General features: G+C 40.3%; 1 protein-coding gene across 1 annotated transcript in view; it reads left to right on the top strand.

Annotated features, from left to right (window-relative positions):
- Positions 1 to 24,083, top strand: part of LOC126215339 (tubulin-specific chaperone D) — a 196,441-nt gene that overhangs the window by 115,655 nt on the left and 56,703 nt on the right. Inside the window, exons 10-12 of the mRNA XM_049942023.1 lie at positions 1,171 to 1,351; positions 13,178 to 13,336; positions 23,068 to 23,274. Coding sequence (XP_049797980.1) covers positions 1,171 to 1,351; positions 13,178 to 13,336; positions 23,068 to 23,274 — 547 coding nt within the window. The remainder of the gene's footprint in view (positions 1 to 1,170; positions 1,352 to 13,177; positions 13,337 to 23,067; positions 23,275 to 24,083) is intronic.

Genomic DNA, 24,083 nt, shown 5'->3' with positions numbered 1-24,083 from the left:
CAGGGAGAATAAGCAAGGCCAGCATCAATATTGGCCCACGACTTCAAGCATCGCACACTCGTTACCAGCTGTCACTCACTCTGTGGTGAGGATGGGTTCCCCATGACAGGTCCACTGGAAGGTGCCTTGGCAGCAGAGCCTGTGGGTGAAACAAGTAACATCTGAGGTGTTCCATGTGACTGGCGCAATGCTCTGCCACCACTACACCCCGAGGCAGAAAACTGAAGACAGTGCCTTCAGCTGTTTGTGAACTGCAACCAGCTCCTCCTGTGTCCGCACATAGCATGCACACATCCTGCCCATCCTAGCACACAGCACACAGAAAAAGCTGAATATATAACTTGTTACTCTGTAGGTGTGTAGCAGATGACAGTTGGAACTTGATATTTAGGTAATATTGATGAACAGGGAACTGATCCATAATTTTCACTTCACATGTATTATTCATTTTACATTGTGAATACCATAGTAAACGACACCTTTGAACATTTACATTTGTTGAATAATTGATGGTACTGGTTAAATATGTATTTGCAAAGGCTTCAGCTGTCAAACATCTCCTACTATGTTGTGACCTTACATGTCAAGCTCTTCCCGTGACCATTGTCCACCCTATTTGCCACACCATCTGCACAGCTGTGGGTCAAGTTGTTTACTATTCACTCTGCATTAGTAAGCACTGTACAAGCTTCAGTCCAATGCTGATAGGAGGACGGGATGAGAATTAAAGGTGATAGAGAGGAAGAGAAATGATAAATGAAATCAATGCTTAATAACGATGGGGAAAGTGGAAAAGGAGATAGGGGAAAGATCAAAGAAGGTGGGGGAGGGGGGAGAGGAAAAAGGGAGGGAACAGTGATGAAGTCTTGGAGGGTGGCAAGATGTCATGCTTTTTATTCTTTGTCCTGTATATTGGTGGCAGTACTTAGAGTCTTACATTCTCAAAATAAGTACTGACCAGCCATTTTGTCCTTGTAATTTTATTCTTCTTTTCAAGTAAATGTTCCTTTTGACTCGGGAATTACATTACAACTGAAAACAATTGCAGGGGTTACCAGTAACTTATTTTGCATGCACTCACGTGCATGCGCATCTGAAACACACACACACACACACACACAGAGAGAGATTGCAAGATGAATTTGTTAAGATGTAAGATTTTCCCTCTAGGCACTGCACAACTTGACACCTAGAGCACCAGAGTATATGGCAACTGCAGTGATGGATAAACTCCTGACGCAAACCTTATCTATTGACATGAAAGCTCGCCATGGTGCTGTGCTTTCAATTGGTGAAATTGTCCACGCGTTGTCATTATTGCCTGGAGAAAAAAAAATTGAAGACCATTTAGGTGAGTGAGGAACATATAACTTTAAATGCAGGTAATTTTTACCATTGTTCATAACTTTTACTGTTTTCATTACTAATTTTCATATTGTAACTGTGGAATTAATGTTCCTTTCCAAAAGATTGAGCTCTTTGGTCTGATCTACATAACCTACATTTATATAATATTAATGGGTTATGGATGTTACAGTAATGGAAAACCAAAGACGGGAACAACAAACAGAAATGGGGGAAGACAACCCTCATCTGTGGCTGATAAAGTCACATATACCCACGTGTAACAGCACAGATGGATGGGTGTGTCTGGGTATCTCTCTGCTCACGAGAGAGGATGTGTACTTACATTACAAAAAGATCAGTACATCAAAAAGCATATAACAGCCCTGTAATGTATGTAATCTATGGACCACGTGTCAGTCAGCCTTAGCTGGATTGTAACCTTTCCTAATTTTTATTTACTGTCTAATATGATAACAACACCCCCCTGAACAGTTTTGGTGTTACATCGGGCTGTACATCTGAGAGTATACAAATGTATATAAAGTGTGCCATCTGTTTTGTAATAAAATATTTGGCCTAGAGTGTGGCCCCAGCAGACTCAAATCCAGACGCCGTTTCCTAAGTTGCGCCTTAGATGAGCCCCCCATCTACTATCCACTAAGAGAGGACCCACCAAGTGGCGTTTCTAGTGATTGGAAAACCTGGAGAATGCTTAACCGCATCAGAACTGGGGTGGCTCCTGTGAAATCTAATCTGATCAAATGGGGTTTGTTGGACGAAAATGACGACAAATGCGACTGCGGCACTCGACAGGACATGGAACATCTCCTACAATGCCCAGCCTGCCCGCACAGATGCACCCTCGACGATCTATGGCTGGCTAAAGAAGAAGCATTGGACATTGCTCAATATTGGGCAAACAAATTGTAGTTTCCGGACACGAAAAAGTAAAGTAAGTAAGTGTAATAAAATCAGTCAGCAGGACAGAGGCATGTTTGCAAGGTTCCATGAGTCCTAGCTTTCCTCCAGCAATTCCACAGGAGTTATATTTTTTTATTTGTGCATTTATTTTGACTTTTAGCAACAGATAACCAATTGTTGTACAAAACAAGGAATGATCACTGACTGTGACACAAACATGGGATCTTCGTCTTTTGCTGGCAAATGCTCTACCGACCGAACTATTCGAGCTCAACTTGCGATCTATCCTCACAGCTTTACTTCGACCAGTACCTCATTCCCCTGACTTCCAAACTACACATAAGTTCTCCTGCTTACCTTATAGGACTAGCACTCCTGGAAGAAAGAGTCTGGAGAGACATGACATAGCCACAACCTGTGGGATTGTTTCCAGAATGAATTTTTGCTCTACAACGGAATGTGCACCGGTTTGCAACTTCCTAGCTGATTAAAACTGTGTGTTGGGCTCGAACAAGGATAAGTGCCCTACCAACTGACTTATCCAAGCACAACTCACTCTCATAGGAAGTCTGGAAAGCAGGTGTTGAGGTACTGGTAGAAATAAAGGTGTGAGGCCGGGTCGAGAGTTGGTAGAGCACTTGCGTTCGAAAGCCAAAGATCCAAGGTTTGAGATCTGGTCCAGCACACCGTTTTAATCCACCAGGAAGTTTAAAATGCGTGCAGAGTGAAACTTTTTGTGGAAAGAAATAATTATGTTTAAAATAAAAAAAGAAACATCACATAGTAACTACTGTAAGTGCAAACTTTGTCACATTTGTGGAGAGACCTATGGCGTGTAAAAACTTCAGCTTAGCAATGTTTAAGAAATTAAAAATCTCTTTTACAGCAGTAATAATATGATGATAGTCAGGAAAGTCCAGTTTATTTTTATCAGTTACCATACTTACCCGCGTATAAGACGATTTCCTCCACCCCCACTATTTTAAGAGGCTTCTTGAGAAAAAATTATTTTTTATCATGTTCTGGCTTATCAAAATTACAAACTTTTATTGATGTAAGTAATCTGCCTAAAAAGTTACCATTATACCTATTCTAAACTTATTTACTTTTTGATAATACAATAAAAATAACATTAACAAAAATAAATTGTTTACATTAATTTTTATCCTCACTGCTTCTTTTGTTTAGCCTGTCATCTGTGGTACCGCTATTCTAAATCATCATCATCATCATCATCATCATCATCATCATCATAATCATCATCATCCTAACAGGACAAATGTGGAACTTCTTCAATGCCACAGATATTTCGCTGCTGCTTCCAAATACATTGTGATGAAACACCCTGCAGATTTCACTTATATACTGTCGTCAGAATGTTACAATGTTTTTTGCTACAGAAACAGATTGTCTGTCCGATGCTTCCTCATTGTGTGTGTAGAGCCGGTAGCTGACACACCCCGCATCATTCGCATCATACCACACAGCAAGCATCCACAGCATTGCTGCACAAAACATGTAACTACACCACTGGTCCCAGTCAAGACTTTTACCATCTCCTGCAGAAATGTGTGCTATTGTTGAATATCTGGCCAATTTTAAAGTCACTTCAGTTCAGAGTACAAATGGAGGCAGACAAATTGCAATATAAACATGGTAGAAGTTATAAAAAGCCAATGTATGTGGTATACATTCCTATGGTTGACACCAAAACAAAACTTGCTGCCCGCTTACCACTCCTCTTCCCACACTCAATATAGTTCTCAGCTAAGCTTGTGTTACTGTTCTCCCGCAAAGCTGTGTGCTTGAGCAACAATGAAACACGGTCAACTATATCTTCTAGAGTGCAGGTCATATGTAACAACAGCAACCAATATATAAGTAAAAGGTTGAAATCACAATTTCTCTACCGTAATTTATTCTTGTGATAACAATTACTGTAAGTTTAATGTGATTTGTTTCATTTGTTAGACATTTAATTCTGAATTAATTTTCTTTCTCATTTCATCTCAATGTCATCATCTTGTTTTTAAGCTGATTAAAAGCTGATAATATTTTCCCTTGATATTCTAGTATATGAACAGCTAATGAATTTTGATTTTCAACACACTTCGTAACTCATCAGTTTCTCATAACAAAATAAAATACTTGACTTGGGTTCAGAATCATATAATGGTCTTTGAAGGACAAGATTTTTTCCTTTGAATCATACGTTTATTTAAAAAGCAGCATAAATATATGTACACAGTATCCATACATGTACGAGAACTTCTATTGCAAGCCTATTCAAATATAACAAAAGTTTGTGAGTTGATAGAATTTAATGCTATTTCCTCCTTTTTCACAAAATTGTCAATTTTTTAAGCAGAGCATTAGGTTGGTGTGGTGCCTAGTTCATAGTTTCTCGCATATCCGTCTATTGCACTAATGCTGTGAGTCAGACGTCACATGATTGTTGGGACAAGATCAATACTGTATCAAGTACTTACGCATATCAGGAAATCTTCAGCCTATTTGAATGAAAGTATTGTTTGCCAAGCCCTACCCTTCGGAACACTTCAAAATAAATTTGTACAAAACCTCAATAGCCGAGGCTCCATCTGTAAATGTAAGATGACCCTTAAATGAAAATCTTTTATTGAATAAAATAGTGTAAGTTAAAACTAAACTGGCAAATCTGATTTGCAAAATTCCAAAAAAACACACAGGCAAAATTTCTAAGCCATTTAAAATAAATACAGATGTAGGGCACTTGATTGCTTCTCTCCAGTCCTCTTCAACTATGTATTAGAGGAAATTACTAAGAATTTATAAGGAACAGGTAAAGGAATATCAAATATCACGAATAAAACTGGGAAGAAAGAAGCAGTATATTGAAATAAGCTGCCTAGGATTTGCAAATGATACAGCTCTACTACGAGGGTAATCCCAAAAGTAAGGTCTCCTATTTTTTATAAGTATAGAACTCTGTGTGGCAGTTGGTCACACTGTTATGAAGAGTGCTTCACGCGCTGTGTGTACCCATGCGCACGCCATGCTGAGGCGCTCAGTCTTGGCTTGGCAGCTGCTGTGAATGGAGCTCCCGTTGGATGTTACTGTCATTTGGTTTTTGAACGCAAATGGCACTGCGCCAATTGAAATCCTTCGCCAATTGACAGAAGTGTATGGTGAGTCGTGCATGTATGTCAAAAAAGTTCGTAAGTGGGGTAGAGAGTTTGCAGCTGGTCGGACCTAAATTCATGACAAACAAAGGAGTGGGAGACCATCAGTTTCTGAGGAGACAGTTTGAAGGTTGAGCAAAGCATGCATGAAGATCACTCTGGATGACCTCTGCATGTTGGTTCCTGAGGTTTCCTGAAGCACCACTCACAGAATTTTAACGGAAACATTGAACTACCAAAAGGGGTGTGCAAGATGGGTGCCATGCATGCTGACTGAGGACCACATGTGGCAACGAGTTGATGCTTCCTGCGCATTTCTTCACCACCTTGCAGCTGAACAGGACAACTTTCTGGACTCAATTGTCAGGGGTGACGAAACCTGGACATACCAGTTTACACCTGAGACCAAGCAACAATCACGCCAGTGGCGGCATCCTTCTTCACCAAAGCCGCGGAAATTCAAAGAAACACAGTCTGTCGGTAAAGTCATGACAACCATTTTTTGGGATCGGGAAGGGGTATTGTTGGTCAACTTTATGCCCACTAGGACCACAATTAACGCTGAAAGGTAATGTGAGACTCTGAAAAAACTCATACGGGCAATTCAGAACCAGAGAAGAGGAATGTTGAGCGAGGGTGTACACATTCTCCATGACAACGCTCACCCACACATCGCTAGGCAAACCGTTGCTCTCCTGCAACAGTTTCAGTGGAACATAATTACCCACCCACCCTATAGTCCTGACTTGGCACTCAGTGACTATCACCTGTTCCCTAAGTTAAAAGAACATTTGGCCAGAAAGAGATTCAGCTCCGATGACGAGGTGAAAGAAGAGGTTCATAACTTTCTGAACAGCATGGCAGCGAGCTGGTATGACATGGGCATACATTACTTTTGCATTTCTTGATATGCACTTTTTACTGTAAATATTTTTTGATAGTCCAACTTCGTGAATCTTTTCATATACAGAAGATTTTTCTCACTAATTTTTCTTGAATTATCTCTCCTAGATACTTGAAATTTTTCTATTTGAACAACGTCAGTCTGTAAAAATACTGCTTTTTTATATTAGTGATAAATTTTGTTTCCTCTGCATAGATTCTTAAAGCTATTCCAGTGGCCACCTGTTCCAAGAGACTGTCTTGTATTTCTGCTTCTGCCAAATTTTTAAATATGAGGGTAATCCCAAAAGTAAGGTCTCCTATTTTTTTATAAGTACATAGACCTGTTTATTTCTACAATGGTTTAAATCAGTTTACAGCTTGAACATTTAGCTATTTTTCGACATAATCACCATTTCTGTCGATGCATTTTTGTAGACACTGTGCCAGTTTTTGTATGCCCATGTCATACTAGCTTGCCGCCATGCTGTTCAGAAAGTTCTTACACACAGCACGCGAAGCACTCTTTATAACAGTGTGACCAACTGCCACACAAACAGAGTTCTGTACTTATAAAAAAATAGGAGACCTTACTTTTGGGATTACCCTCATACATGCCTTGAATTTGACAAGTCCTTGGTTGGGCTCTGGGTACGTGTGGTACCAGATGTGTGTCCACAGGTCATATCATTCTAATAAATTATAGCTGGTGTCTTGTGGCCTCAAAGCTGGCACCTTATAGCATTCAAATTGAGTTCCAGCAAGTTCAGACTGCCTGAATTTGATGGCCAAGACGTTACAGTGATTTCACTGTAGCATGATTCGGCCTTGTGATGCTGGAAAGTGCCATCACAAGTGAGGAAGACATCAACCATGAAGGGATGCAGGTGGTCCGCCATATTGTTCACACAGTTCACAGCTGTCATAGTGCCCTCAGTTACTATCACAGGCAGGCTTAATTGAATGTCCCCATAGCTCGCAAAAGTAGCACATGCGTCCGTGGTGTGTTACATGCTTCAAGCAGCCATTTGCCTGAATGATGACGTTTCTGTGTGCGACCGTTAACCTGGTGTAATGAGAAACATGACCCATCTGACTGGGGATACATTTGCATTGATCCACATTCTAATCACAGTGATCCTTTGCCCACTGCAATTATAATTGACAGTGTAATTAGGTGAATTGGAAACAAACGTGTCACCTGGTACAGAGCCACTTACTCGACAATGCGCAGTGAACAGTGTGTTCCGAAAAACTTGTGCCTGCACCTGAGACACAGACACCACCTTTATTGCTTTACAGCACAGGCAAGCCTCTGACCTCCACACTCTATGACAAGGTGTGGATGTAAGAAACATTGTCACCTATTCGTGAATTCACCGTCTATCAATTGGTTTCCATAAATGCTCATGACAGTAACATCCAAACATCTGACCAGCTTTGCTGCGTCTGAGATGCTTGTTCCAAGGTGTTGGGCCATCAGTGGATTTTCCATTTGTGGCCCATATTAATGCAGTTACAAATGTCTCAAAAATGAGATCGACAGGAAGTGCAAAATGGCTAAGCAGGCATGGCTAGAGGACAAATGTAAGGATGTAGAGGCTTATCTCACTAGGGGTAAGATAGATACAGCTTACAGGAAAATTAAAGAGACCTTTGGAGAAAAGAGAGCCACTTGTATGACTATCAAGAGCTCAGATGGAAACCCAGTTCTAAGCAAAGAAGGGAAAGCAAAAAGGTGGAAGGAGTATATAGAGGGTCTATACAAGGGCAATGTACTTGAGGACAATATTATGGAAATACAAGAGGATGTAGATGAAGATGAAATGGGAGATACAATACTGCGTGAAGAGTTTGACAGAGCACTGACAGACCTGAGTCGAAACAAGGCCCCGGGAGTAGACAACATTCCATTAGAACTACTGACGGCCTTGGGAGAGCCAGTCCTGACAAAACTCTACCATCTGGTGAGCAAGATGTACGAGACAGGCGAAAAACCCTCAGATTTCAAGAGGAATATAATAATTCCAATCCCAAAGAAAGCAGGTGTTGACAGATGTGAAAATTACTGAACTATCAGTTTAATAAGTCACAGCAGCGAAATACTAATGCGAATTATTTACAGACGAATGGAAAACTGGTAGAAGCTGACCTCGGGGAAGATCAGTTTGGATTCCGTAGCAATGTTGGAACACGTGAGGCAATACTGACCTTACGACTTATCTTAGAAGAAAGATTAAGGAAAGGCAAACCTACGTTTCTAGCATTTGTAGACTTAGAGAAAGCTTTTGACAATGTTGACTGGAATACTCTCATTCAAATTCTGAAGGTGGCACGGGTAAAATACAGGGAGCGAAAGGCTATTTACAATTTGTACAGAAACCAGATGGCAGTTATAAGAGTCGAGGGGCATGAAAGGGAAGCAGTGGTTGGGAATGGAGTGAGACAGGGTTGTAGCCTCTCCCCAATGTTATTCAATCTGTATATTGAGCAAGCAGTAAAGGAAACAAAAGAAAAAATTCGGAGTAGGTATTAAAATCCAGGGAGAAGAAATAAAAACTTTGAGATTCGCCGATGACATTGTAATTCTGTCAGAGGCAGCAAAGGACTTGGAAGAGCAGTTGAACGGAATGGACAGTGTCATGAAAGGAGGGTATAAGATGAACATCAACAAAAGCAAAACGAGGATAATGGAATGTAGTCGAATTAAGCATGGTGATGCTGAGGGAATTAGATTAGGAAATGAGACACTTAAAGTAATAAAGGAGTTTTGCTATTTGGGGAGCAAAATAACTGATGATGGTCAAAGTAGAGAGGATATAAAATGTAGACTGGCAATGGCAAGGAAAGCGTTTCTGAAGAAGAGAAATTTGTTAACATCGAGTATAGATTTAAGTGTCAGGAAGTCCTTTCTGAAAGTATTTGTATGGAGTGTAGCCATGTATCGAAGTGAAACATGGACAATAAATAGTTCGGACAAGAAGAGAATAGAAGCTTTCGAAATGTGGTGCTACTGAAGAATGTTGAAGATTAAGTGGCTAGATCACATAACTAATGAGGAGGTATTGAATAGGATTGGGGAGAAGAGAAGTTTGTGGCACAACTTGACTGGAAGAAGGGATCGGTTGGTAGGACATGTCCTGAGGCATCAAAGGATCACAATTTTAGCATTGGAGGGCAGCGTGGAGGGTAAAAATCATAGAGGGAGACCAAGAGATGAATACACTAAACAGATTCAGAAGGATGTAGGTTGCAGTAGGTACTGGGAGATGAAGGAGCTTGCACAGGATAGATTAGCATGGAGAGCTGCATCAAACCAGTCTCAGGACTGAAGACCACAACAACATTAATGCAGTAATTATCTCTCAGTCATTTCTGTTTCTCTTACATACCTTCTTTCCTGCATCATGTGCCCACAACACCACCGGGCACCGTTTGATCTTGTGGTGGGCAGTGATTGTAATGTTTTGACTAACTGCTGTAGCAAAATACAAAGAAGAAAGTGGAAACAATACGGAAAAAAGACTTATATTTTTGGGAGATTTATACAGAATGAATCCCAATAGGCATATCAAAAATGAATGCCAATAGGCTTATCAGCACAAATTTTCATGTATCTGTGCAAAAGAAATTAACAATAAGTTGAAGTGGTCTCTTCCACTCCAGAGTTGTTTATATTGATTCCACTTGTTTTATAGCTAGGTTGTGAAAGACTCCCTTCCGCCTGAGCAACAGTATCTGTATTACTATAAACTTTGCTTTTTTTTAAAAAAATTAATTAATTAATTTTTTTTTTTTTCTATCAGAAATTCTGTGCCCTCTTCACATCTTGCTTTCTCATAGATGGACATTTCTGCCACATACAAATTCAGCATGTTATCTTCTCATATTGTAGTGCTCTATTGTCAGATATCATCAGTTTTTTACCCATAATCACTGCATAAGATAAGTATGTCAAGGAACATGTAATACATTGAGCAGTCATTTCAGTTTTGCTCATACAATCTTTCTCTTCTCAAACACAATACGCAGGTTGAACATTAATAAAATGGACAAACTGCAGAGTCAGATTCCTGACTGGAAATGGAGGAAAAAATGTCATATGAACATGTGTCCAGAGATGGACGGTGTGTGTGCAGTGACAACGAATCATCCCGGAACACAGGAGACAGCTGCATCAAATCCACATTGCATTAGATGTTTAAAGTGGCCTCCATGGGATGTAATGCATGGGTTCACATGTCACATCATGGATTGCCATACATTTTCGCGTGCTCCAGCCTCTCTCCAAATAGTGTCACAGGCATTGTGAACACACTGTTGAAGGGTCTGCTCATCAGGAACTGGTTCAACATATACAGCACTTTTCAGATGCTGCCTTAGATAAAAATCTAGGGGGTTAAGTCTGATGATATAGCTGGCCATGCTACAAGGTCTCTGCTTCCTATGCAATGTCTTGGAAAAATGTTATTGAGGTGTTGGCTAACTGGAATGCAGAAGTGGGGTGCTGCTCCATCATGCAGAAACCACATAACCTGCCATGTTACCAAAGGCACGTTCTCAAGTAGCCCGGGCAGAGTATTTTGGAGGAAGTCCAGATACATTCCTCCATTGAGGTGTTGCAGGATAATAACCAGTCCAAGTATGTGGTCGCCAAGAATCGCTGCCCACACATTGATGCTGAACCTAAGCTGATGAGACGCCTTGAACCATTCCATGAGGATTTTCTGTAGCCCACAGCAGATTGATGATGCCAGTTCTGGTAAAGATTTTTTCGTTGACAAAGAGGGCTGATGACGGAAAATTCATAATTGTTATGGTATGGTGCAAAACCATCAACAAAATTCTTCCCACAGAGGGAAACACGATGCTGATTCCCCTTGCCATTGTTGCAGGTGATAGGGATAGTAGCAGTTGTTGTGAAAGATACATGTAATTGTACTTCAGCTTATACTAGTTGGTGAGCCACTTGCCTGGAGCTTGAACTACGTTTCATCTCAATATCCTGTAGAACCTGGTCCTCCAAATCTGGTGTATGCACAGTCCGCTGCATCCCAGTACATTTGTCTGTCTGAAAGGACGCTGATCACACAGTTGCCCACAAAGGGCTTGAAGTGGTGTGTGATGTTTTTGGTGTCTGTGAGGGTACTTGTTTTGGCATAGCGGTGTTGCTTCACTACCATTTCCATCTGCTTGTCTGTGCACAAACACCATCTCAGCTTGTTCCTGACATGAATATTGGACCATTCTATTGCTTAACAGTACACTGTGTCAATCACACAGCCTGCAATGCACAAGGAACACACGGCACATAGTCAGAGGAACTTTCATAAGTCAGCACCGTCTACCATGGCAGTAATGTATTTCCAGACACATGTTCATAGAATCTTCTTTCCTCCATTTTCACTCAGGAATGCCTCCCTGCAGTTTGTTGGTTTTATTAACATTCACCTTGTATATGTTGGGGCTACCTTTGCTCTTTCCTCTGCATATCTTCTTATGCGTGTTCTCCGGAGTGAATCCAAGAGATATCTGACCTGTGGTCCTGTTCTTTGCTACATGATTATAATCTCTGGCATTTATTGCAGTGGGCTACTACTAGATAATCCTCCATGGCTATAGCTCCGAAGCCTTCAAATGCCTTCTGCTTGTTGAGGACAGACTTCTTCATGTCAGGTCCTACCTTATGTTATGAACTACTTTCCTTTCTTTCAGTGCAGTTTTAAGTTTTTAATAAACTGTGAATCAAAATGACCCCCTTCAAGTTCCCCTTCAAATGATCTCTCTTTATGTGCTGCATCTCCATGTCAGTAGGGATTAGGTATTATCGAAGTTTTCTCTCTCACAGTAATTTCCAAATAAGGCTCTGCTGCAGTATAGTGTAGTTCATTTCTTTTGCAGTATAATCTGCTGAAGCAGATTCAACAATAACTGTCCTTTTCATTTTATGCATCTGCTTTATGTAGATTTTTCTCCGTTATTGACTTGACAATAGTTAATTTTGGTTTACAGCTTTTGCATCCTCATTTATATGAGACTTTACAAAAATAAAATTGCTGTGTTTTTTAATTGCATCATTAATTTTGGTGGCTACATTTGCTCCTTTATTTGTGTACAGATGTGTCTAGCCATTACACTGGGATTAGAAAGTGTGCTCATTTTCTCTAGTTCGACAAGAAGAAAATAAAATATTGAACTGTTCCAGGATTTGTGAAATACGGACCTGTTTCATACAAACAGAAGGATGAGTGCAGTTATTACTTAACAAGACTGTGCTGCAGAGGACATTCAATTGACTAACATTGTATGTGATACTCAAATAACATTTTTATTGTTTGTATTTTCAGGGACATTTTACATTACTGATGCTACTTTTAAAATATCTCTTTATTGCTGTATGTAATTAACTCACTTTCTTTTACATTCAGAAGTTAACCATTGACCTACAAAAATGGTTCAAATGGCTCTGAGCACTAGGGGACTTAACATCTGAGGTCATCAGTCCCCTAGAACTTAGAACTACTTAAACCTAAATAACCTAAGGACATCACGCACATCCATGCCCGAGGCAGGATTCAAACCTGCGACTGCAGCTGTTGCGCAGTTCCAGACTGTAGCGCCTAGAACCGCTTGGCCACTCAGGCCGGCATTGACCTACATTTTTTTTTCTTTTATTATTTAATTTTCCATTATTTGTGATCATGAGTTCGTATGGCTTAATAACATGATTGTGTATATGATTTTATTTATTTATTGTGTGTCATTCTGATTAATTTTGTGGAATATCTGACTGCATAATTATTGACAAATAAGCTGTCTAGTATTATGAACATTTCTTTTACTCATTAGTACAAATGATATTATAGGTTCTGAAAGAGTGGAAAAAATCCGTGGCCTAGTTCCTCAGTTCGAGCAGAAATTCTACTTCCGAGGCATGGGAGGCGAGCTAATGAAACAAGCATGTTCACATCTTATCCAGAGGTGTTCAATGGCACATCTGCCATTTCATGGCACGTCCACAATTGGTAAGTGGACTGTGGAAGATTTGTGTAACATTCCTTCGATAAAACTTTTGTAATAAGATTGAATAGTGTTTGATGTACATTCCAATTACATTACTGTAATCTGAGCTCAAAATTGTTTCAGTTAGTATCTCTTCTTTCTTAACTGCTGATAAGCAAATGTATACTAATAAAAATAATAGCATGAGTGCCAAGTTTGTCAGATAATGAAGGGAATGTCTGTCTTTTGTCCAAGTAATGATGTAGAGTAAATTGTCTTCCATATATAGGAGTAAAATGGTTAATAATGGTGTGAGAAAGAAGTAACTATGTTTTTCTGTTCCTGAAGGAAAGGTTTCTGTGAGTAAGAACAGCGATTATTATGTAGAAGATGTGCAGAAAATAACACAGCCTTTTGGGATTGTGAATATGCTACAAAAATCATTGGAAGTGGCCTCCATTCTGCGATTGACATGATCAAAAACTGCATTGCACATACCTAGACATTAAGCTTTGTTGAGGATTTGTAGCAACACATCGTTCCATTCATTTCTGCTACTCAAGAATAATGTGAGGGTGACGTATGCAAGCGACATCCTTAAGATATCCACATAAAAAAATGTCAAGTAAGGATAAATCAGGGACCGAAGAAGGCCTCATTTCATGTCATGCAAAATGGTCTAGACAGTAAACAGGAAGATGCTTCCAAATAGCTGCAAAGGGGCACTGGCTAACTTGATATTTTGTGAAGTAATTTGAATGAAGGGAATGAACAGCAATACAAAATTTTAGCTGAATTTCTGTTAAAGGTCTCCTAAGTGAATTCTCTGAAGGTACAAGAGGTGTCTGAATATGGAGACAAAATCCCTTCAGAGGAGGTAGATGAAGCTGAATATAGAGCGGCAGAGCTAAAACAGAATATAAGTCTGGACCCCAGGCTCGGCCGACATGGAGTTGTCCTACGAACCTGTTGTACCCAACTAATCCCCCACTTCCAACCCATGGTGGCCGTATTTGCATGCTTGTGACATTCTCTGCCACACACCGAACCAATGCTCTAGTTGATGGTTCATAGTGGCTACCACGGCGACCCTTTCATTCACGTCTACATTGATGAAACTGGGATATTGTTAGGCACTAGAGTGTCAGAGCAAGAATTCTAGTTGTGTCAGGGGCAACATGACAGATCAGCTGTAACTGCCACCACCAGGATATACACCAGTATATACCAGTGTTGTTGTTGTTGTTGTTGTTGTGGTCTTCAGTCCAAAGACTGGTATGATGCAGCTCTCCATGCTGCTCTATTCTGTGCAAGTCTCTTCATCTCTGAGTAATTACTGCAACCTACATCCCTCTGAATATGATTACTGTATTCATCTCTTGGTCTCACTCTATGCTTTTTATCCCTCACACTTCCCTCCAGTACTGAATTGGTGATCCCTTGATGCCTCGGATGTGTCCTACCAATATATCCCTTCTTTTAGTCGGGTTGTACCACAAATTTCTCTTCTCCTCAATTCCATACAGTACCTCCTCAAAGGTTACATGATCTAGCCATCTAACCTTCTGCATCCTTCTGTAGCACCACACTTCAAAAGCTTCTATTCTATTCTTGTCCAAACTATTTATCGTCCATGTTTCACTTCCATATATGGCTACACTCCATACAAATACTTTCAGGAAGGACTGCCTGACACTTAAATCTATACTCAGTGTTAACAAATTTCTCTTCTTGAGAAATGTTTTTCTTGCCATCGCCAGTCTACATTTTTGTATTAAAAATGAAGAAATTCCTCCAGCTGTATTTAAGGTGTTGATTTTATTTTGGCGACTAGTTTCAACGTTGTAACAATGTCATCTTCAGGCCCATACACTTGCTGACGTCAACTGCGTGCGGCTGATACTAGAAGTCAGTGGTGAGATATGGACGTCTGTATCTCACCACTGACTTCTAGTATCAGCCGCACGCAGTTGACGTCAGCAAGCATATGGGCCTGAAGATGAAATTGTTACAACGTTGAAACTAGTTGCCAAAATAAAATAGACACCTTAAATACAGCAGGAGGAATTTCTTCATTTTTAATATAAATTTATACCAGCTGATGTCCCACTGTCCTCCACTTCAACTATGGATGTACAAAGAAAAAAAAAAAAAGAAAAGTCTACATTTTATACCCTCCTACTTTCACCATCATCAGTTATTTTGCTTCCCAAATAGCAAAACTCTTTCACTACTTTAAGTACCCCATTTCCTAAACTAATTCCCCAGCATCAACTGATTTAATTTGACTACATTCCATTATCCTCATTTTGCTTTTGTTGATGTTCGTCTTATATCCTCCTTTCAAGATAGTGTCCATCCCTTTCAACTGCTCTTCCAAGTCCTTTGCTGTGTCTGACAGAATTACTATGTCATTGGCAAGCCTCTTAAGTTTTTATTTCTTCTCCGTGGACTTTAATTCCTACTCCAAATTTTTCTTTCATTTCCTCTATTGCTTGCTCAATACACAGATTGAAAAACGACCCTGTCTCTCTCCATTCTCAACCATTGCTTCCCTTTCATGCCTCTTGACTCTTTTAACTGCCATCTGGTTTCTGTACAAATTGTAAATAGCCTTTTGCTACTTGTAATTTACCCCTGTCACCTTTAGAATTTGAAAGAATGTATCCCAGTCAACACTGTCAGAAGCTTCTCTAAGTCTACAAATGCTATAAATGTAGGTTTGCCTTTCCTTAATATATCTTTTATGACAAGTCGTAGGGTCAGTATTGTCATACGTGTTCCTACATTTCTCCAAACTGATCTTCCCCGAGGTCAGCTTCTACCAGTTTTTCCGCTCTTCTGTAAGGGATTTGTGTTAGCATTTTGCAGCCATGACTTATTAAACCAATAGTTTGGTAATTTTCACACCTGTCAGCATCTCATACATCTTGCTCACCAAAGGGAAGAATTTTGTCATGGCTAGCTCTCCCACAGCTATCAGTAGCTCTAATGATATGTTGTGTACTCCTGGAGCCTTGTTTCTGCTTAAGTATTTCAGTGCTTTCTCAAATTCTTCATGCAGTATCATATCTCCCTTCTCATCTTCCTCTATGTCCTCGTCCCTTTCCACAGTATTGTCCTCAAGTACATCTCCCTTGTATAGACCCTCTATATACTCCTCCCACCTTCCTGCACTCCCTTCTTTGCTTAGAGCTGGTTTTCCATCTGAACTCTTAAATTTCATACAGGTGGTTCTCTTTTGTCCAAAGGCCTCTTTAATTTTGCTGTAGGCTGTATCTAGCTTAGCCCCTAGTGATATATTGTGTATTGAACTGGGAACCTTAAAACGACGGAGAGGCTTCGTCCCACTGTCGCCCTCAGTGGTTCAAAACCCTACAACAGGCCACAGCAGTCCTCCCACCCCACCACCCCCTCACACCGAACCCAGGGTTATTGTGCGGTTTGGCCCTCAGTGGACCCCTCCGGGAATGACTCGTGCCATACCAGTGCAACCCCAAATGTTTGCATGGTGGAGTAATTATGGTGTACATGTACGTAGAGACATTGTTTGCGCAGCAATTGCTGACATAGTGTAACTGAGAAAGGGAACCAGCCCGCATTAGCCGAGGCATATGGAAAACCGCCTTAAAAACCATCCGCAGGCTGGCCGGCACACCGGACCTCGGCACTAATCCGCCAGGCAGATTCATGCTGGGGACTGGCACGCCTTCCTGCCCGTAAAGCAGCGTGTTAGACCGCATGGCTAGCCAGGTGGGCTGTTAATACAGGGTGATTCAAAAAGAATACCACAACTTTAGGAATTTAAAACTCTGCAACGACAAAAGGCAGAGCTAAGCACTATCTGTCGGCGAATTAAGGGAGCTATAAAGTTTCATTTAGTTGTACATTTGTTCGCTTGAGGCGCTGTTGACTAGGCGTCAGCGTCAGTTGATGCTAAGATGGCGACCGCTCAACAGAAAGCTTTTTGTGTTATTGAGTACGGCAGAAGTGAATCGACGACAGTTGTTCAGCGTGCATTTCGAACGAAGTATGGTGTTAAACCTCCTGATAGGTGGTGTATTAAACGTTGGTATAAACAGTTTACAGAGGATGGGTGTTTGTGCAAAGGGAAAAGTTCTGGACGGCCGAGAACGAGTGATGAAAATGTAGCACGCATCCAGCAAGCATTTGTTGGCTGTTCCCTCAGCTCGAACAAGAAGTGCAACAATTCATATTTCAGCAGGATGGAGTGCTACCACATTGGCACTTATCTGTCCGTAACTACCTGAACGTCAACTACCAGAGGCGATGGATCGGCCGCCAGGCAGCCCGTGGCAGAGCACTTCATCACTGGCCTCCAAGAAGCCCTGATCTTACCCCCTGCGATTTTTTCTTATGGGGGTATGTTAAGGATATGGTGTTTCGGCCACCTCTCTCAGCCACCATTGATGATTTGAAATGAGAAATAACAGCAGCTATCCAAACTGTTACGCCTGATATGCTACAGAGAGTGTGGAACGAGTTGGAGTATCGGGTTGATATTGCTCGAGTGTCTGGAGGGGGCCATATTGAACATCTCTGAACTTGTTTTTGAGTGAAAAAAAACCTTTTTAAATACTCTTTGTAATGATGTATAACAGAAGGTTATATTATGTTTCTTTCATTAAATACACATTTTTAAAGTTGTGGTATTCTTTTTGAATCACACTGTATATACTTCTACATCCTTACATTTGTTCTCTAGCCATTCGTGCTTAGCCATTTTGCACTTCCTCTCTATCTCATTTTTTAGACGTTTGTATTCCGTTTCGCATGCTTATATACCAATATAAGCTAGTATATCAGTTTTCAAAACCTCATTTGCTTTCTCAGCAGATATGGATGCAACAGCAAAACATATAAGAGGCTATTGCAGTAATTAAATTCCGCAATAGCATGAACAGGGAGGATAGCTACAACTTACTGATGGCCTTGCTGCCAGCAATTCCAGTCCACTAAATGTGGTAGCGCAGTGGTTACCACACTGGACTCACATCCAGATGGATGATGGGTCAAACTCATGTCCATACATCCTGATTTAGGTTTTCCACGATATCGCTAAATCGCTTAAGGCAAATGCCAGGATGGTTCCTTCAAAAGGACACCGCCACTTTCCTTTTCCATCTGTCCCTAATCGGAGCTTGTTTTCTGTCTCTAATGACCTCATTATCGACTGGATGTTAAACCTAATCTCCTCCTCCTTTAATTCAAATCCAACAGTTGGTGGTTTTTGTCTTCTATTATCAGACAGTGTTACTGGTAACCCAAAATAGTACACACAATACATACATGCCTAATTAATAGAAGTAAATCCGCTAGACAGTGGGGGCTTAGCTCTCTGTAATGCACTGAGGAAATAAAAATAATCTGTGGCTGGTTGCAGTAACTTATCATCATCATCCTTTCAAGGTTTAGGTTGTTACCTGCTCCGAACTCAGAAACAAAATCATTGTCATCTTTTCAAGTTCTTCCAACGTCTTTTTTCACATTTGGCTTGTAGTTGACGATCATCTGGGGAATTCTGTGACCTGGAATGCTCATAATGTGTTGCCTTCATCCTTCACAATATTTTTGAATTTTTTCTTCCATATTGAAAATATTTAATTCTATTCTAATATCCTCATTTCTAATCATTTCTCTTCTTGCGCAACCCTTCGTGTTTCTTAGGGACCTCTTTTCTGCTGCTTCTTTTATTTATTTACTTATTTAATTGCTTTTTATAACGCAGCTTTCGCTTCCATAGGAAACAGAGGAACTGCCATTACTCCAGAGAATTTTGTGCCATTGTCTTTTTGTACTTTAGGTCCAATATTCTGCTAATATTACCACAAACAGCTTGGATTTGTGTATTTCATTTTCAATATCAGAGTCTAAATCAGAACTTGTAGTACAGCAGTCAAAATCAGGACTTGTAGTACAGCAGTCAAAATCAGAACTTGTAGTACAACAGTCGAAATCAGAACTTGTAGTACAGCCTAAGAAAGAGATTTGAGACACTTGTTTTAAAACTGATTTATTCTGAACAATTTTTGATTTGACTGGATATTTGCTATTAATTTCTATTTATGACCAGAAATTTTAAAGTTATACTACTTGCAAATTTTGTTCAGTTGGTATACTGAGCTTTAGGGGTCTTCGTCATTCTTTTAAATAATAACAATGTTATCAGTAAACAAAAGTAGAATTCAAGTATTCCTCATTAATTACCTTAATTCCATTGTTTACTTTACACTTCCATTTGCAGATAATGAAGTCAATGTAAATATTAAAAAGGGTAGGTGATAGTCCACACCATTGTCTAATGCCTTTATTAATAATTATTTCTTGTAATCGATTCGTACTTGTGTATTACAATGTGTGTGTTTTTGTAAAAACTTTTCAGTACCTCTATTAGATAAGGGTATCCTCATTCAGACGTAGTCTTCCATAGGCTATCACAGCCACACAGTCAGAAACCTTCTGAAGGTTGATAAAGGACACATGGGTTTTTATATTAAATTCTCTGTGTTTTTCTACAATGTTTTTAATTACACACACACATTGTCTGTGCATGAACAACTTAATCTAAATCCATATTGTTCTTCAGGTATAATAGCTTCCGTGAAATTCTTCGTGCAGTTAGTGATTATCTTTCAGTTCAGTTCAGTTCGTAGCCAGTGTTTAAAAGACTGATGCTACACCTTTCCTGAAGAGAGATTATTTCTGCTGTATACCAATGGACTGGGATCTTGTAGTTCATCCTACAGTCATTTAAGCAGCCTCAGAAGCACTTGGTAACAACAAGAAAACAGATGGGAAAAACTACTCAGAATTTTGAACTAAAGGAAAACAAATAGCTTATTTGAAGTTGCTACAGACAAAAACATCTGAGAGCTGGGAAACACTATTCCTTTTATGTATGAGGTGCTATACCTGTCTAGATAGAAGTGCGTGTTAAAGTTCAGCTTCCAGGATGGGGAGGTGCGCTGGCCGTACATCGAATCCGTCCAGCATATTAATGACAAGGGTCAGTGTGCTGACAAGTTTGGATGTGGTTTTTAGACAGTTTCCCACATCCACCAGGTGAATACTGGGCTGGTACCTATGTCCCACCTCAGTTACTTGATTCGCAGACATTTAGAAAACTTTCACTCACTGCCACACGAAAAACGCTACACACAGACAGTTTAGGTACACACATTCCATGTGAGGGGGTGCTAGGAAGGGCATCTGGCCAAACTTTAAATTAACTGTACCACATCCACTAATAACCATGCCAAATGGCGCAAGAAGAAGTAGTAATAATTTGAGGCACTAAGAATGTTATACAATGGGGTGAGGTCAAACTGGTTCACACAGACCTGCAGAACCTTATAGATAAATAAACAAATAAATAAAAAATAACTAAATTGAAGTGACTGTTGAAATAAGAAAGTTAGAGGTAGATATAGTCTTAATCCTATGAACACTACCTTTCTGATAAATATCCCTTTTAACTTCAAGAAACTACCATTTCCAGTGGGACTTGTGTTTTTGACTATGAACAGTTATCTTTAGGGGCAATTTGTGAAGTACTGTGCAGCAACAACATGTAAATAAACTAACAACGGCACCTTATGGAGGCCATCTTTGATTTCCTTCATACTTAAAGAATTTGAAGGACATTAGTTTCCTAAAGCAGTACAACACAATTCTCAAAAACATTTGAAAAAGTCAATTTAATGATTTCTGAATGCTGTTACATATAAAGCATTTTGAGCATTTTTAAAGAGCCACATGTACCTGAGTGTGTAATGTTATAGTCTTGTTACCGCAAAGACACTGGTTCAATTTTCATCAGTAGAAAGTTTTGTTTGAATTCTTTATTTATTAATTGAAGTAGTAATCAACAAGTATTACATCCTAATTGATTAATATAAATAACACCTTGTTATTTCTAATTTCTAGCTGCATGAAAATTTGAGCATTCATAATAAATCAAACTACAAATGTGTGACATGTTTTATTGGGAAAGATAGATTGTACTCGCCACATAGAGGTGGTGGTGAGTTGCATAAAGGCTAATGAAAAAGATTGCTAAAATAGTTTAAGCTTCCAACTGGTGCCCAGAGACTGTGGCCGTGTGTGTGTGTGTGTGTGTGGGGGGGGGGGGGGGGTTTATCTGCTGTTAAACAAAAATAAAAGTATGAATTAATAGTACTGTTCAGTCTCCAGAGAAAAGCATGTCTCCAGAGAAAAGCATTTTTTATTTGTTGTTTCACTTTTTTTTAACCAAATTTTAATTGCATTTTCTTGCAATTGGGACTTAAAAATTACTTTTATTAAAAATGTGGGTCAGTACAGGTTAATTAAAATTTTAGTTTAGTAATAAATGTAGAAATCCAAAAAATTTCTTATAATGAGAATCAGCCTACCAAATTGACAGTTGTAGAACATTATGCATTCACCTACAGGCACCTTTGTCATAAGCTTTGAAATGTTTTACCCTGTTACTGCGCTAGTATGGTGTAAGAGTTACAGACACCATAAAATGGCAGGAAGTCATCTCAGGACAGTTGGCTGGGTGGTAGGTGTGGAGGTCCAGTTCTTTAGCTGTTGTGGAGTTCTAAGAACAGTGGTAATAAGAACATATTTTATTCAGCACTACTCGTGCAGCTACTGCGCGCAATGTTTCGGTGGCACCATCAACCCCGTGCGGCAGTGCTCACACTGCCAAACACTCGACAGCACCTGTCGGTGACAGTAGCAGTTGTGCTCGGCAAATGACAGTGGCACGTCAGGCTCTGCAGTTACTGTGTCCCGATGACACTGCATTGGGTGTTGCTGCGATCCGCCCAGCCTCGGGCCACACGCTTCAGTCAGCAGTGACACTGGTAGTGGGCTTGGCCTTTAGCACTGGCCGGCAGCTTAAATGCGAGGTGAGTGATGCCCCAAATGTGGGACCTGGACAGAGAGCATCGCGTCAGTGCTCAGGCAGTACATCAGGCACATACTGCAAACTGGAGACCCCTCAAAAATGGTCAGGAGTCAGTTGATGTCAGTGTGCAGGATGCCCCAGCCATATGGCACCAGTTCGGGCTCTTGTAGCACGAGTACATGGAGCAACTCGTAGACCAGTGGCTGGCAGAGGCAGTGGCTAGTTGTAGACAGCACAGGACAGCCCGGATCGGGTCAACAGCTGGTGTGGAGGCACTCTCCATGTAGGAATCAGTCAACAACAGATACAGCACATCCTGAGTGCCTCGGCCCAGTCTAGTTTTCATGAAGTGCTGCTTCCAGTGACATAGAGCGGCCCAGGCAGCACAGCGCTAGGTAACCCGACATTCCACTGCACCGGACCAGTGGCCCACATCACATAACCCCAGCAAGATTGTGGCCATGCCAGTGGAATTTTGAAGGCAGGATCCTAGCTCACCAGTGTATAGGTTGCGACCCCTCCTCGGAATAGGTGCTGGCACACCGTTACGTAATGATGCTTACAATTTTTAGAGGCGTGTTGTGCTGCTTTAGGAAACTGATGTCCAGGCTCTGGCCTTCAATACTTCAAGTGTGAAGAAAATAAAATAGGACCTGACCATAAGGTCCCTTTGTAATTTTGTTTTATAAAGTGGACATATTTCTTTTTTTCCTGTCTAATATGAGATTGAGAGAAATATGTTGCTGGACAGCACCCAGTTATCAGATAGTAGGTTGTTATAATCTACTCACACTGGACCCTACCTAATGCAGAAGATGTGTACATCTGTGTTTGCAGAGGAGTGGCAGGCCCTGCTGGACCAGTGCCTGCCCAGTGAGGTGGAGGTGATACGCTCTCGAGCCTGCTCGGCGCTGCCCGCCTTCTTCACGGAGTACTACCAGGGCCCGGCAAATGCGGCCAAGCGGGACGCAGTTGTCAACCATTACATGAAGCAGCTGAATGCTTACGAGCAAACTGTGAGATTGGGTTTTGCATCAGCTGTAGGTAAGTTCCGGTGATGTTATCGCAGACAGATTAGTAAATGAGGTTTCTGACAACTGGTGCTCTGCTGCACTCAGACGATTTAAGTGTGTTTATTCTTCTTAGGCCAAAAGCACGTTTACAAGAATGAGTGTATCCATTATGAATATTGTAGAACATGTGGCCATATATTAATTCAATTCAAATACAGATAATGGGAACCAGACATTCATGAAATATTTGTTAGTTTATGGAAATTATTTTCTGATCCCTTTTCAGACAAGGCATACAAAAGTTACATAATTATATTTGTAGTGTGATGCTAGACACTGGCTCTGTGATAAGAAAAATGGAAACCTTTGAATTTATCACCTTGAATATCTTGCCAAATGGGCAAGTTGGCTGCCAAGTGACATATGTACAAAAGTCAACTTCCTCAGAAGAGCAAATTTAAAGTTTGCAGCTCACTATAAATTCATAATTATATAGTTGTTGTGTGTATTATGGCATGACAATAACATAAACTTTCAGTCACAGGTGCTGATCTATTGTTGTAACATTTAAACTGAAAACAAAGTTTCAGTACGTGCAGTCTACTTTACAGAACATTTTAGTTGGCATGAGTCTCTTTGAACAATCTGGTACAATTTCCCGCTGTTTTAAAACTTTTTTGTGATATCATGCTGATGTCCATCATATTTTCTAATCCTTTTCGACCACGGAACTGCAGCAGTCAAATCCAAATTTTTACAGTCTTAGGTCCCATTATTTTTGTCTTGAACAACACAAACCTAATAATAGGAATGTCACACAGACAACAGAACACAGAGCAG

The sequence above is a fragment of the Schistocerca nitens genome, chromosome 12, assembly GCF_023898315.1.
Source record: "Schistocerca nitens isolate TAMUIC-IGC-003100 chromosome 12, iqSchNite1.1, whole genome shotgun sequence".
NCBI classification, from domain to species: domain Eukaryota; kingdom Metazoa; phylum Arthropoda; class Insecta; order Orthoptera; family Acrididae; genus Schistocerca; species Schistocerca nitens.
This window is presented reverse-complemented; position numbering and strand designations above follow the sequence as displayed.